Genomic DNA, 17,148 nt, shown 5'->3' on the forward strand with positions numbered 1-17,148 from the left:
GGCCCCATGTATCTAGAATGCTAATGCTACTCTCATAATCATTTGTAAATTTAAGAAGATAATTTTTCCTTTAAAATATTAGACTTTTTCTCGACACTTTAACATTATATGATAAGCATTTACATGTTTTGGAATGAACATTTAAAAAATTATATTCAACAATTAAATACTAAATAATGATAAATAATGATAAATTTGCTTATCCAAAGCATGCACACAAGCTTCATAGAATTTGTTGATCTTTTTGTGGCAACTCTGTAATAACCACTTACTATTTTAGCATTCAATTTTGAATTTAATTCTTTGAAGCTGTTACATACATTAGAATGATTGTATTTACACACCTGTGAGTGTATATATGTGTGTCTGTTTATTGGTACAATCAGAAGAAATCAGCTTAAACACATGGTGGAATTGTATAGACTTTTTTTTTTTTTAGCACTTTGTAATAATTAGATATTTCTGGCTTTGGGCCCAAAATAGGAAAGAGGATTGGAAAATTTAATGTAGTGGCAGCAATGGACCATGATTTGCTTTTGAATAATTGCTTTTATCTTGTTCTTCAAAACAATAGTTGGTTCTATGTTGATGGAGGCATAACAATCCAGTAAAGCATTACAGGTAATTAGTTTAGCTGGGTAGCTTTAAAAAAATCTAACTGAATATTTTAAACTTCTTGAAAAGTTTGTATTGTACATACACATTCTCAGGTTTCTGCTTTTTTGAGCAAAATTGACAGTATTTTTATTCAAAGAAAGATGATTATAGCACTGAATTCTACACTTAAAGTGTACTTTTTTTGTGTTATGGCTCTTAGAAATATGACAGTAAATTTTTTTATAGTAAACAGATGCTTCTTTAGGACCATTAGCTCATTTCTTTCTGGGGGATGTCTGAATTATTTAAATAGACAAAAGGAAAGCTCTCTGTGGAAAGGTGTGTATTATACTCTTGTCTGCCTGGTATTAGCTCACATGTATCCACTCTTGTTCTGCTTTCTATTCTAAAAGTTGATTCACCTTTCTACACATGTTTATTAGTACATATAGGTGGTACGTAGACTTACTTTTCTAAGGATTTGCATTTGAGTATATTTTCTGATACCTCCCCTAGTCCTTACTTTTTTTTCAATGCAGGGAGAGGATAGGAGAAGGACACTATACAATTGATAAAGTCGATGTCCATCTTAAGCTTTTTCCTTGAGTTATGGGGAGAAACACTTCTTCCTTTGGAGCTGGTAGATGTTCCTGCCTGCCATCAGAATTATGAATTACGATCTTTAATTCTTGCCTAAAAATTGGTAGCCAGTTTCAGAGACAAATGGGGTTCTTCCCTTCTCATTAGAAGGCATCTTTAATGTTTTATAATCTGCCTGTTTGCTAAAAATTTTTAAATATCTGTGAAAAATAATTTGCTTTGTCCTTTTAAGGTCCTAACTTTGACTATTTCTTAGCTTGGTACTTTATATAACGGTCAAAAAGTAAAGGGTTATTTTTTCTTTTGAAGCCATTTTCTCAGAGAAAATAATAAAGAGAATGACATGTACAGCTGTCTAATAATTTTGCTAGATTTCCTTTCCAGTTACATTTCATGGAGAAAACCTTTAAATCTTTAAAATTTTTCATTCTACAAAGTAAGTTCATTTGAGCAAAGATTTTCATTAATTCCTACTCGTTGAGGCAATTTTCCTTCATTCCAATGGGAAAATGAGTCATTTATTTTTTTTTTTCTGTTTTATAGCTACAGATGAAAATGTTTCATTTATATAGATTTTGTTTTTATTCACTTACAACGTTATGTTTTTAAAGTTTCTTTAATCTCTTGGAAAAATCATATGTTACTTTAGTGTCATAAATGTATAATTGCAACTTTTAGATGAGAAAAGTGTAACACCTTAGAAGTATTTTTCAGATCTATTGTTGGTTTGTTGCATGTAATAATTTAGAGTTTTCAAAGAATAAATGCAAAGCCCATTTTATTTTTGAGGGGACAAATATCTTAATAGTGCCTTTGTTACATTTCTATTCTACCTTCCTCAGTTGAAGCACAGCTGCCCAAAATTGCCCTCTGTTTCCAGAGAGTAGGTAGGACAGGACTGCTAAACACGAGAATAGGGGCTTATGCTGACACCATGATGCCCTCACACGACTCTCTCACTTCAGGAAATGAATTTAGGAATATTCATCCACAGAGGTATAGGGCGAATTCATAAAACTTGAAGTGGTGGAGGCAGATTTGGAATTCCTGCGGGAGCAGCCGCTGAAGCTTGGATCTCTTGGAGTCGCTCTCTTCTTCTGACTGGATTTGGTGTTGTCTGCATCACTGGGCTCAAACACCACTGTCATGGACTCCATCCTGGTCACCGTGTACAAGCTGCTTTGCCGAGTGGGGTGAAACCTGGTGGTCTTGAGCTCCAGCTCATCGGAGCTAGAAACTTCAATGAAAGGACACCAGCGAAATGCTCTCTTGAAGCCAGCTCGAAATCTGAAGAGAAGCAGGCCACAGAAAGGAAAAGTCATGTTTTTAAGTGGAAATTTCCTTCAATTGCCACAGAAAGCCCTACTTAAGGCAATTAAGCAAAATCGAGTTTTGAATTTGATTTCCAACTCTTAAATGTATGCCACAGTATTGGTACTAGTCTTTTAAGTTTTCTTGTTCGAATTTTAGTTTCCTATCAATGAGAAGCAAGTCATCGAAGAGTAAAAGCACAGCGTCAGGTAATCCTTATGCCAAAGAAACAGTGTACATTTCTTCAGTAATTTTATACGTTTGCAGAAGTGTGATTGAATTAGGCTTGGTGGTTAAGGCACTAAAAAATGACATATTTCAAAATAGCTTCTTTCGGAAATGATTACACATTTATACATTAAAGTCTCATTTAATGTTAGAATTAATTACTAATCTTGATGGTTTTTGTCTAATTATATGTGAAAGCACAAAATCCTTTGCTTTGTAAACCATTAAGTGAAGTTGATTAAAAACAGATGTACTGCTTGTGGGGTGGCTTGAATTGATATATGGCTTATGCAATTAATGAAAAAAAGAAGGAAGAATTAAGTGTTTAACAAACTTAGGCACAGTGTAGTGGAGGCCCATCTGGAAAGAGAGTTTAGGATTTGGCTTACAGTTACTTACATGAAGTTCTATTTCTAGTTGTGCTCAAAACACATTGGTTTCTTCAGGGAATTACCAATCTTATGAAATTTAACCCTGCCCCTCCGTGTGTTTTATACATACAATCAAGGTGTTTTTATCTGGAAACATTTTACCTTCCTTTCCAGTCTTAAATTTGACGATAGTCAAATACTGCCTTTTAAAAACTTTACTATAAAAGTAGCTTTGCCCTGACCACTTTAATTTCTTCACAGCCCATTTCCATGGAGACTGCACCCTGTCTTACTCACTGACCTCATTGTATAGGCAGGAGGATTGGAATTCTCCTCACCTTACTGTTGATTCTATAACCCTCACAGCAACATCTGCTATTTTGAAGTCTATTTACAAGACATCCTTGTTAATAGAGTCCACTCACATATGCCATCATTTCTCCCCATCTTATAAAAATTATCTGTATATTTTTATGAAGTGTCTTCATTTCTTTGAGGACTTGAGCACATATTCAACTCACCTCCTTCAATCATGATGGATTTTTTTTTTTCTTAGCTGACAAAATTCTGAAGGGTCTGGAGGGAGAATTTAGGCCATATAAAAATTTCCCAGTTAGAGCTTCTAAGTTCTGTTTTGAGGACGTAATTGTTAACGTGGGATTTTTATTTCATTAAGTAGGAGGAAGTCTAGAAAAAAATCAAGCTCTGTAATCCTCTCAGTGAATTTTTAAATTTTTCCTTCCGTTTGCATTTTTAATTTGCACTAAGAAGCTGGAACAAAATGATATGCTTTCAGCTAAGCCAGGAGTGACAAGAAACTTGGGCTTGGTAATTTTGTTTCTACCTTTTATTCAGACAGCAGTAGATGATGGGGTTGTACATGGTTGAGCTCATTGCCAGCCAAAAGCTGGCCAAGTAGACCTGCTGGATGTATTTCCACCTATTTAGCTGTTGATAGACTGCAGTGAGGATGAAGTAAATATGATAAGGCAGCCAGCAGATGGCAAATGTCACCACAACAATTATCATCATTTTTACAACCTAGAAGGAAAGAAGGAAAGAGGTCAGTTTTGGAAAATTTAAAAGTCATTAAATGTATTAGTTGCAGTAGCTTACTGCAAATCATATTCTTCTGCCAATATAGTTAAATACATATAGCATGCCTAAGGATTAGTATTAAAAAGTGGGAGGTAAGCCAGGGACAGCTGCCTAAGATAAGTCTCAAGAAAGCATGCTGATGTCACCATTCCTTCATTGCCTACCCCAAGTGAATGGATGGCACTAACTCAAAACAGAAACAAATATATATTAATTGGCCTGAAGAAAATAAGTGTTTACAAAAATCCAACGAGCTTAGGGGAGAGAGGAGCAAGATTTGGCTGTGCTAGCCTGAACAGTAAAATAGCAGAGATATTATATCTAGAGAAACTGACTGTTGAGTCATGGTGGGGGTAATTTAGGCTGTAAGGGTTGGGCTGGTTCCTCAGTATTTACCATAGCCTGACTATAGCTTAAGACCATTCAGATTTCTTTACTCTAATACCATGCTCACCAGGCAACCTTCTGAATATCAACTTGGTTTCTCTTGTAATCTGGTATTGGGAAAGGTTTCTCTGGATAGTGATTATGAGTATTCACATTAGTCTGAGGAAATATCATTAACTTTAAATTTGTAAATAGGCAATCAACTGGTTTATACATTAGGTCTTATGAATTTGGTAAGCATGGATCATTTCCTTGGTTTCCACACCTTTGAAACAAAATATTCTAGAAAGCCCTGGCCAAAGTAGCCTATCAACCTTTATTTCTCCACCACTAGGCCTTAAGTTCCTAAAAGGCAGAGAGACTGTCTTAATTATCTTAATATTCCCAGCATCTAGCACAATCCAAAGTATATAGCTGAAAATAAATTAGATATGGAATGAATGAATAATGAATGACAATGTACAATTTGCAATAGTAGGTTAAATGGGAGGATGTTTTATGTGTCCCTAAATGAAATAAAATCTGTCCATTGTCTGTGACTATAAGAAAGGTAGGCTCAAAGCAGCTTGGCTTTGTGTGGAAAAGGAAATAATAATATTCTATGATGACCTCATTTAATATTTCTCACCAGCAATCTGTCTACTAAATTTGTCCATACTTCTTTTGGCAATTTGGAAATAGTAAAATGTTTAGAATGATATATGTTAAATAAAATAATTTTGGGGTTTATCCCTAGTCAGATCAGCACACAAATCAGAGAGAGTCCCGACATCAGTGATCTATGAGGCATCTTAGAACTAAGAAAATACAATATTTATGGACTGTACTCATCATTTCACTGCAAGTTTGGGATTCAGATGAAAAGTTGGCAAGGTTAAGAGTCAGGAGAGACATGATTCTAGAACAAGGCAAAGCATGAAGTGGATCAATGTGGAAGGCAAAGCTTTCCCAAGGGCCTAATCACCGTACCATCGAGGTAACTAGTATTGAGCTTCATCAGAGCTGAAGATCTAGGTCAATAGGTCACAGAATGTCATCACTGGCCACACCATCTAAAGCATTTTTTTCTCCATGCTCTTTAAGCTGATTTTTTTTTTTTTCCTGAAAAGCTGTATTCAGATTTCTGCATTTATCTCTGTGATTTCTTATTCATATATTTGTGGAATATAAGTGAGAACCATATTTTAATTCACATTTATACAATGTTTCATGTATTTAACAACTTATTAGTTGGTTTTCAATTGTGCTTTAGGAAACTAAGGCAAAGACCAAAAGATTTGACCACTGTGATTCATGAAACAAGGCCGCAGTTTTTTTTTTTTTTTTTTTAAGATTTTATTTATTTGAGAGAGAGAGGGAAAGCACAGCGGGATAAGCAGACTCCTCGCCGAGCAGAGAGCCCGACATAGGGCTCGATCCCAGGACCCCGAGATCATGACCCAAACCGAAGGCAGACATTCAACCAACTGAGCCACCCAGGCGCCCCATGGCTGGAGTTTTAAAACTAAGATTCTTAAATCTTTTTTCTTCCTGTCTACAGTTAATAACATTTGTTGAATGTCTCTTGGGTCTAGAAAACAGAATAGAGAAAAATAATGAGTAGAGGACCCATTTCTTATCCTGAAGAAGCTTACAATATAATGAAAAAATGTAAATAAAAAATGCATGGAAATGTGGTGAATATAAACAAGTGCATATAAAATTGAAATAATATTTATGAGAACTTACTAGTTTATTATAAGCAAGAATGATTTGGTGCATGGTAACTGTAGCCCAGGGATAGAAGACTGAATGAAACAAGTTTTATTGCCTTTTTATTTTGAATATACGAACATCATACTATTCCTTGAATACAACAGGCAAGCTCCTGCCCCAAATTATTTGCCCTCCAGAACACTCTTCCCCCAATTATTCCCACAGGGTACCACCCTCATGTTCTTCACGCCTTTGCACAACTGTCACTTTCTCTGTGACTCCCATTCTGACCAGCCTGTTTAAAATTGCAGTCTGCCCTTCCAGCACCAAACTCCTTAGCTTGCTCTTTATTTTCAGTTTGTTATGTTTATTCTTTACTTTCTGTCTCCTCATGTTAGAATATAAGAGCGCAAGAATCTTCTGCTTGCTTTGTTTTTCTGCTGATGGATTCAGGCACATAGATTGGACTTCATACATAATCAGTGCTCAAAATTTTTTTTAAATAAATACATGGAAGTGAATAAAAAAAGAAATGAAGAGTCATATAGGTGGTTAAGAGATGTCCCCAATTTTACTTGGTCATTAATTACTGGTATCATTTGTCCTCCAAGTTTAAAATGGACATGCATGTATAAAATGAGCCTGATGTTTTATTGCTATTTCATTTTTCTAGGCAAACAAATTCAAAAGAGTATGAGTGTACAAACAATATAACCAATATATTATTTTAGGTGCATGAAAACATTAAATTTTATTCTGAATAAATGTTAAGGGCAAAAAAAAAAATCTATGACAGTGTGAACATGGTAGAGGCTACTGTGATAAATACAGTATCAGCAAATATGCATAAAAGCTTCTCTGAATGCTTTTTTGCAGGCTGTCCACAAACTCCCTGTGCATGAAGTTGTTTTCCAACAATAGTAGTTAAAGACCTACAAAGGCTATCCGAATCTTTTAAGTGAATTCCAACCATCAATAATGTGGAAAAATTAAAGTGCATGTGGAGAATTAAATTAAATGAAAATGCCTCTGGAACAGAAGTTTCAGATAACTTCTAATTCACAGATATAGGGCCTTGTGGACCTTGTTATAAAACATTTAGAAACTTATTTGAAAATAAGGAAAACTCTAAAAGACTCAAAGAAAATATCTTTTACAGTGAAACATGGTTATAATATACTTCACTTTTTTATTTCTATAAAATACATTTTAACTGTTAGCTTTAGTCTCTGCTCACAAAATCTTGTGGAATTATTTCAGATATCCAACTTTCAGGACCCCAGGTGTCATGTAAATGCAAAAGCAGGGTCGTAGGTGGGAGAAATTGCATTGCTCTGTGAAGTGCCAAAATCATGAAATTGTAATCCTATGCTTTAAATTGCTAAGGAAAAGAGCACTTTGAAGCACAAACCTTGAGCAATGATAGATGCGCAAAAGCCGTGAACAGTTCCCCCGTGTCTCACGGCTGGGCAATGGCACTAGCACATAAATACCAAGCAGGAAAGGATTTAGTTTGGTAGACTTCCTGAAAATCCTGAAATTTTTAGGCAAGATTAGAGACTGGGATAGAGACAATTCAAATCTCTCACCATGTCTTAACAAACTGTGTTACAACTTGATTTAAAGATTGATTGATGTTGGGTATTTCATAAATCTGAGATGCATCCCACTTCTGAGGCAATGGGATTTATTTTCCATTTTCCATGGCAACAAGGACAGTCGTGGCTGCCCACTGTCTTTGGCACAGACACTTACCAGCAGGAGGAAGAAGGGAGGTGGGACAGAAGTGATGTAGCTCATACGGTTCTACTGTGTGCTTTAGTAGTTAAGAATCCACTTTACTCACATAGGCAGGATTGAAATGCATGTCCTGGTAAGTGAAAATAAGCTTTGGGAACCTTTTGTTTGTGTATCAAAGGGAAAAAAAAAATCCTTGATTTTTGTATCCTATAGCGGTTAGACTGGAATGCCTGCAGCTGTTCTTATCTTTCATATTAAATTAGTGTAGGAGGAATGATTTTGAAGTTTAGGTCATAAAAGAGAAAAAAAGTAAGTCTAGGAAATGCAATAAAATGGTGCCAACCATAAAAAATGCCTAAGATTATATTCTTCAGTGTAGGATTTATTCTTCCTAAACGTCTGACCCGGAAGTTTTCAACGTCATGTGACAGGAGGCTTCTTGCTATGATTAGAACCTCTTCAGAACGTCTGTTCTGGAGGACCGTCCCATGGGTCACATCTTACCACCTCACCACGCCTTTGGTCTGTACAAACATTCTTAAATGGATTTATATTTAAGTCAAAATTGCAGGCCTGCTTATGTTAACCACACATTAGCAAATTAAGATAAAATCCTCTAGAGTAGGATGCGGGAAAAATTTCCATAAAAGCATCAAAATGTAGGGGCGCCTGGGTGGCTCAGTCGTTGATCCCGGGGTTCTGGGATGGAGCCCCTCATCGGGCTCTCTGCTCGGCGGGAAGCCTGCTTCTCCCTCTCCCTCTCCCCCTGCTTGTGTTTCTGCTCTTGCTGTCTCTCTCTCTGTCAAATAAATAAATAAAATATTAAAAAAAAAAAGCATCAAAATGTAAAGTACCATTTCATGGGCTATTTAGGTTGAGCTTTTGTTGCTTCAGTTACATTCAGTAGGCTTAAAAATTTCAGTTTTGAGTGAGAACATAAGAACTCAGTAATAATAGTTGTGAAAAAAAGGGCACCAGGGTCCAGAAGCCGAGTTGAATTTTACTAGTGATTTTAGAATTAGATGAGAATACGGGCGCACTGTGTCAGTGTCATCCAAGAAAGGTGACACTGGTGCCGATTCCAAGTAACACATGCCCACATTTAACGTTAGAGTAATGCCTGTAAGAAATTATGTCAAGTCCAAGCAAACGAAAAAAACCTATATGTGTGTGTAAGTGCAAGTGTGGAAAACATTTCTGTGTGTGTGTGTGTGTGTGTGTGTGTGTGTGTGTGCAGTGTTGTATTTGGACTCTACTTCTTTACATGTTTCGTTTTTAGTGTATTTTCATTTTTTCCATTGAAAACTTAGACTTTGAAAGCATCATAAAATTTTAGGCTTATGATGGTCTAAAGCCAAAGAAAGCAAAGCAGCCACAAAAGGGAAGATGAGATGAAATTAGAAAAGGAAGTACATTAAAGCAAGATGAATAAGGTCTGATGTTATGGGATCATGGTTGGAGACAAAAATGTATGGAGTCTTCTTATGGACCAAATTGTGTTCCCCCATTTTTTTTAAGTTTACAAACCTTGTTTATTTATTTATTTATAGCTTTATTGAGATATAATTGATATCTAATGTGTACATTTAAAGTGCACAATGTGATGATTTGATACATGTATGTATTGTGAGATGATTAACACAATAAGCTTACACATAATTACTGTTTTTGGTTTGTGCATGTGTGTGTGTGTGGTAAGTACATTGAAAATTTACTAGCAACTTTCCAATATATAATCCAGTATAGTTAACTATAGTCCCTGTCCTTCACATCAGATCCTCAGACTGTATTCATCTTATAACTGGGCCAGTGGGAGACCTGCAGGAGAGGCATCCCCAGCTGCTTGTGGACTGGCCTCCTGTAGAGTCCATGACTGGTTAGTAGAATCCAAGTCCTTCTGCTAGGTTCCATTTACCCTGCTTGCTGTTTTCCCAGCCACTCACCTGCCTCCTAGTTCAGCAGCTCCTGACTCAGTTCTCTGGATGGAGGGAGAGAGAAATGGGCCTTTTTGGCAGCACCCTGCAGAGCTGGGGCAGTGGGTACTCACTCACTCACATACTTTCATTTCCCCCCTTGGGAGAAATCACCTCTGAGAAGACCCTCTTGGCTCTGAGCTGTGTCACTTTCAGGGAGAGGTGACGTGGGGGCAGTCAAACTGTCTTCTTACCCTCTCCAGGGCATCTGCATCACATTTTTTCTTTTCTCTAGTGCTGTGCTGGAACTTCTCGGCTAGACTCCTGGACTTCCACATGGCTCTCTGGCCCATGGGTGATTATCTAAATCAGTTTGTCCAGGGCTCCTGGACTGTAGCTGAGAGGAGCTAGAGCTGGTTCCTGTGCCACGGTAGGGTCCAGAGCTGCATGGAGGTCCATTACCCGACTCACGGTGGGTGAGATTCCTCCTGGATCCTTTGGTGTTTGGTGCTGGTGAAAGAGCTAAAGCCAAATGAGGCAAGAGCCAAATCCTCCAGGGTATAGAGCTGTTTCTGGGTCTACAGCTGGGACCTGGTTTTAGCCTCCTGGATGCAGGCCTGCCTCCTCAAAATGACTCTCCTCTTTCTTGGACTGCACCAGATCCATCTGGATCCTTCAGCTCCTACAAAGGCACTTCTGCCTGTGGATGCATGCCACATTGTTATCAGGGAGATGACAAGAGATGTCTTATTTTGTCGTCTTGCTGATGTCAGTCTTCAAAATTCATGTTGGTGTCCTAATCCCCAGTACCTCAGCATGAGACTGAATTTGGAGATGGGGTGTTGAAAGAGGTAATTAAGTTAGAATGAATTCATTAGGAGGAGGCCTCAATCAGTATGACCGGTGTTGTTGAAAGAAGAAGGGATTAGAACACTGACACACAGAGGGAAGACCGTGGAAAGACAGAGGTTTGCAGCCACCTGCAAACCAAGCAGAGAAGCCGTAGAGAAAACCAGCTCCGACGACACCTTCAACTCAGATGGCTGGCCTCCAGAACAGCGAGAAAATAAATGTCTGTGGTTTAAACCACCAGTCTATTGTATGTTCTTATGGCAGCCTGAAAAGTCAGCAACAGGGTTTGAAATGCTGAGGGCACTAGATGATATGGCTTCATGCCCAGCAAAATAGGACGCAAATACCCTACAGGGTCCCAGAAAATGGAGATTTCCAGAGGGGTTTGGATTGCCGGTAGAATTGCTTTTAGCAATATCAGAAATAGACCAGGATCTCCATTTGCATCAGATGAGCCTCACTTAGGTTATATACGGTCTTCCTCAGGAGCACTGTTTTCCATGGTTAATTCCTTTGCAGCGGAAATAATGACACTGCATATAGAAAGCTTGCTTGCTAAATGAGATGATGGATTTTTCTTGGTTGTTATACAATTCAAAAATCCAATTGAATCTGTCACTCGAGCTTAGACTGAAGAGTGGTCCCCTTGATTAAAGCAAAAGACTTCTTTGTTATCACACTTAGGTGTTCACCTCTGAAGGAGCAGAGCTGTTATGGCTTGTTAGGTTAGAGGAAGAAAATTAAAATAGAAAATAGCCAGAAAACAATTTCTACGGTTTACAAAAACAGTAGAAGTAGATTTATTTACCAGCATTTCATGGGTGTCCAAACAATCAAGAGTAATTTTAATGAGTTTTTGAAAAGGAATTGTCACATATTGTGAATACTGGGACAAAGTCATGTTTTTGAGGCTTCTGTTTTATTAGAATGGAAAGGAATGTCAGAGTATGGTTAAAAAGCGTGGATTACTTTAAAGTGTATGTTTAGCAAATTAACACAAAAATGTAATACAAGAATACAATTCACAACATGTTGACAAAACATAATACTAATTCATAATGGACTACGAGATAGTGGTCTGGTAATGGGAATGAAGTTTGAAATTCTTTGATCAGTATTTGTGCTCTTAGGGAGAGGGGCTGGGTTGTTACATTTTAACTGGAGTGCGGTGAAGAGCCCATTCCTGACTCTGCATTTCAGATTTCTCCTTTATAAACTCTAGAAGGTACAGCAGTGTTTTCAAATTTATCCTCTGCTCTACTTATTTCATCCTCCCTTCCAAAGCTTCTATTCCCTTACCTTTTCCCTCATTACCTTCCTGCGCTTGTTTCTGGTGCCACGGACTCTGCTACAGAATGCAACGTTCAGCCCAGGTCCTGCGCTCTATGCATCCGGACGGTAGTTCTAACACTCATTTTGAGGCTCAGCAAAGGAAAAGCATGCTGATAGCAACATTGTCCTTTGAGTGAGGCAAGGCCAGCAGGTGCATTTGAGGGTGATACTGACGGATGACTCAGTGGCGTGGTATTCACTTTTGACTTTAGTAACAAGCTTAGTGCTTTTTATAATCATTGAAAAATAATCTTTCCAATGTATGAACTTCTCTGACCTTCATGACAAACCTTTGACCATATAGCTTCTCCATTTTATGGGTGTAAGACTTAAAACCCAGGAGGTGGGGTGCTTTCTCAGCATCCCAAAGGTAGGTTCAGAGCTAGGATTCCTGGATCTCTTAATTCTTCATTAGCTCAGGCTCATTTTGCATACATTCTCCTTCTCAAGACCTTTAGAAGTAGTCCTGGCTTCTTTCCTCATTTAACATACTCAGGGGATGGTTAAGTGAAGGGTAGTCAGACAACCTTATTTTGCCAAGGAATTGCCCATTTGAGCTTCATGTAAGATGGGATCTTTTCCTAAAGCTGGAAGATCAAAGAGTGAGAAAAGAAGTTGGAATGGTGGAGTGGGCTGGGAACTTAAAGTTGGAATCTGGTTTATCTATTGCTATGGGAATATGGGCAGATTTATCTGCATTGAAACTATGAAATAGGGACTCAGAACTTCAGATATTTTATGGGCTCACTTACTTCCACAGACTTCATTTATGTTGAACATTTTTAAAGACAGATGGACAAGAAGCATAAATTCTTGACAATCTCCTATATTCTTTTTATCTAGTAGCCATAAAGCAGGTCTGCGGAAAAGGATTACTTTAGTCCCAAATAAATAGTTACTGTTGGGATTTAAGATCCTTTGACATTCACAAAAGGGGAGTGAGCGAAGAGAATTTCTGCCTCAATTACCTTCGTGGGGAAGTGAGTGCGAAAGAGCCAACAGCTGCAATCAGCTGCCAGCCTGCTGGCAACATGGCATGGCGTCAGCTCTTCCTTTTCTGTTCCCCGAGTTGCTGGGGGAGATCTGGTATCTCGGGAGTGTGCCTGGCCAGGTGAGAAAGGCTAGGCTGACATCATTTGCCCGACCAAGAGATTTTATGTCTTGCTCTATGTTGACATAACTTGTCCTTTAAAAAATACACTGTTATTAATATACTGCGGTCTGAAATATTAAGTAAGCCAGTGTCTTAAAGTACTTTTGCAGTTGGCTTTTTGTCTTAAAGGTGTGTATACCTTAATTGCTTTTTGAAACAGCATAAATCTAGAATACTTAAAAATATGTTTTACTACACTAAATTTGGTAGAAAATAAGATCAGCCACTGAATATTAATATTTTTCTCTATGATATATGACAATCTGATAAGGCGTGGATTATAAATAATGTTATTGTCCTGATTTGTAGTTACCTTGAAATAAACCTATGTGATTCGCACATGCTTATCACTCTGGAATGCCCCGATCTGATATCTTTCCCTGCAAAATTCTCTATGCATCTTTCGGGAGGTCACCTCAAGTTCACCTCTCTCAGTAGCTTCCCTCATTTCTTACTGCAGGTATTGTTAGATAATTCCTAATGAGATTTAGCAAATCATGCTTACATCTTGTAACACAGATACATGTTATAGTCAAGCATGTTTCTGTTTCCTTCCAAATATGGGCATATGCATTATTCGTTTTTGTGTCTCCAGAACCTAGCATAGTTCTTGACATTGAATAAATTACTGTTGACTGAAGGTATTGAATTTTCTCACTCATTTTATGAACACTTTAATTGCAAGAAGCATCATTTATCTTTGTCTTACCAGTGTTTTGCCCTATCATGCACATAATAAAATTTAAAAAATATGCATTTTTGAATTAGGAAGGCAGAATTTCTTTTTCTTTTTTTCCTTCTCCCCCTACTCCCTTATGCTGTGACTTTTATTTCCATGACTTATTCAGGCCATAACTGGAAGCCTGTATCTCCCACTCCCCTTCAACCATTTTGTCCAAACCCCTACCCTCTTCCCCTCTGGCAACCATCAGTTTGTTCTGTATATTTATAGGTCTGATTCTGTTTCAAAAATATTATTTAAGTGAATAAAACAAAAATATATTTAAATATCTTATATCTAAATTAAGATAATTATTATTGCCATTGACTTTTGTGTTTAGCACAAAGTTTGAAAAGAATATTTGAACCATGTGATGGCTTAGGCTTAAGAAGGAAGTCAATTATTATTGCATACTTAATTTATTTTACACTTATGTAACAACTGTTTTACAATAATGCCATTTTTCTAAAGAAACCAAGGCTCCAGACTCTAGAGATACAGTGCTAAATTAAAAAAGAAAAAATGTTATCTATTTTCATAGCATTTATATCCTCTCAAGGAGACATTTGTTAAATAATAAGTATAGAAAACATACGAAATTACAAATTATGGTAAATTCTATAGATAAAGATAATCACTCGTAGATTTGTAGAATACAATGGAAGGTCTGTTTGAGGAAGCACTATTTAAGCTGAAACCTAGAGGATGTACAGACAGAAGAATAAAAGGCAGGTTAGATACATGTCTGTGTTGTACATTGTCCTTTATTTCAATGGTGGCTACAGAAACTATTTCCACACACAAACTTCTTTTTGTAGAGTGTGATCCTGTGTCAGTATAGATTTATTTACACCCTAAGGCAAATATAAGTCAAGATATATATTCTAAAAGCTTGTACTTTCTTCTCTTAATAGCAGCAATGGTATAAAGAAAGAAATGACTTTTTATTGTAAGAAATTAACTCAGAATGCGGTACTAACATGTAGGTGCATTTGGTTTTATAAGAATATAAGAATATAAATATAAGAAAGAGGATAATAAATAAATAAATACTTCAAAAAGTAAAGGACAAATAAGTTGAAGGGAAACTAAAATTTGTTGAGGACCTGTTCTATGCAAAGGACTGCGCTACATGTATTCTGTGTGTTACCTCGCTCTAACTGATGCACTTGGTACATATTGGAGGTGCCCTACTGTGTTTCAGTTACAGTTAACTAGACATGCATTTCTTTTCTAACAAGGAGTGTTGTCAAGAAGTAGAAAAGGCTGATTCTGGACATAAAGGTAAATAAAACATTCTTCTATACAGTGAGTTCTTCGTTTTTCAAGTGAATGAATTCATATCGCTAACCTAGACTCCTCCTCTAAACTTCTGTTACTTGTTCCCTCATGATCCTTAAGCATTTTGTATATTTGTGTTTTGATATATTTCTTCACTTCGCAATGGTGACATCTTTTTAACTACTGGAGTTTTACATTTAAAAATCATGTATTTAGTCTCATAATTTTTCTACCATAATTAAGTGATCTTATCTTTTGTGTTTTAGTTCATGAAGTACAGCTTATTCTAGGTGCTCTGCTTCTTTGTCTTGTTTCTAGCAGCTGGGTTCCCTGAGGTTTGCTTTTCTTTCTTTCTTTCTTTTTTCTTTTTATTTCTTTATTTTTTTTAAATATTTTATTTATTTATTTGACAGAGAGAGAGAGAGACAGCGAGAGAGGGAACACAAGCAGGGGGAGTGGGAGAGGGAGAAGCAGGCTTCCTGCTGAGCAGGGAGCCCGAAGTGGGGCTCGATCCCCCTGAGCCTAAGGCAGACGCTTAACGACTAAGCCACCCAGGCGCCCTCTTTTTTTTTTTAAAGATTTAAAAAAAAATTAAAGTAATCTCTACAGCCAACATGAGGCTTGAACTCACAACCTTGAGATCAAGATTTGCATGCTCTACTGACTGAGTCAGCCAGGGGCCCCTGCTTTTATTTCTTTTGTCCAACTCCAGGCCCTGTTCATCCTTGCTTATAAAGATAAACTGAAAGTGTTCTCTTCAAGCAGCAAATCTGCTTGTGTGTTCTTGGAGGATGTAAAAAGCTGTCTGCCCCACGTGGACCTAGTGGGAACATTAGCATTCTCACAGTCTCAGGAATGGTGAGGTTGATGCGTAAAACCCTGGGCCTTTGTTTCCTGGGTTGCAGCACCCCTGGGCTTCACACACCCCTCTGAGCTTGGCCCACTGTCCTATCTCAGTTGCTGCTTCACTCAGGCGAATTAGCAAGTTGTAGACGAGAAGGTAGAACTCTAGGCTTTCTCAAATGTGAAATGAGACTAACCTTACATAGGATTGGCAGGAAGATTATTTCAAATAATGCTTTTAAGCATCTTATTGGGGAAAACTCCCAAAGCTACTATTATATTTTAATAGCTAATAATAAAATAATATCTGTCTTAGCTCAGACAGCTATAACAAAATATCATAGACTAGATGGCTTAAATAACAGACATTTATTTTCTCACAGTTCTGAAGCCTGGAAGTCTAAGATCAGGGTGCCAGCATGGTCAGTTTCTGGTGAGGGTCCACTTCCTGGTTTGTAGTCAGTCACCATCTTACTGTGTGCTCACAGGACCTCTTCTTTGTGTGCTCACAAAGAGAGAGAGTGAGCTCTCTGGTGTCTCTTCTTATAAGAACATTGTTCCTATTAGACCAGGGCCCTATCCATATGACCCCATTTAACCCTAATTATCTCCCTATAGGCCCTACCTTCAAATACAATCATATTAGGGTTTAGAGCTCCAAAAATCTGAATTTTGGGGGGACACAATTTGTCCTTAGCAATGATAAATGTAGGATAATATATTTTCAAGTGCTCATTTTAGGATGTGTTTAGTTCCTTTATTTCCTAGACTTTTCCTTTGAGTTGCCAATTATCTATTGTGCTTTCTAGAAAGTAATGTTTTTCTTTTGATATTAGTTTTAATATTTATATTAATATACTGTGATTCACTGTTCGGCCTAGGAAGAATGATGTCCAAATTTGGAGAGACACACAACTTTTTTAAAGAGTTGTTGAGAGGAATTCTTTCCCTGATATTTTAAGGCATTATTAACTCGGTTCTATTTAGTGTTGAGGCAAAAAAAAATTGTAATGGCTCATCACATGG

At 37.3% G+C, this 17,148-nt stretch overlaps 1 protein-coding gene across 1 annotated transcript in view; it reads right to left on the minus strand.

Moving 5' to 3' along the window:
• Positions 1–1,826: 1,826 nt before the first annotated feature.
• TACR3 (tachykinin receptor 3) overlaps positions 1,827–17,148 on the minus strand; it is a 73,073-nt gene continuing 57,751 nt past the window's right edge. The window contains exons 4-5 of the mRNA XM_032400931.1: positions 3,952–4,148; positions 1,827–2,484 (exon numbers count right to left, since the gene is read on the minus strand). Coding sequence (XP_032256822.1) covers positions 2,172–2,484; positions 3,952–4,148 — 510 coding nt within the window. The 3' untranslated portion in view covers positions 1,827–2,171. The remainder of the gene's footprint in view (positions 2,485–3,951; positions 4,149–17,148) is intronic.

The sequence above is a fragment of the Phoca vitulina genome, unplaced genomic scaffold, assembly GCF_004348235.1.
Source record: "Phoca vitulina isolate PV1807 unplaced genomic scaffold, GSC_HSeal_1.0 scaffold3, whole genome shotgun sequence".
In the NCBI taxonomy this organism is placed as follows: domain Eukaryota; kingdom Metazoa; phylum Chordata; class Mammalia; order Carnivora; family Phocidae; genus Phoca; species Phoca vitulina.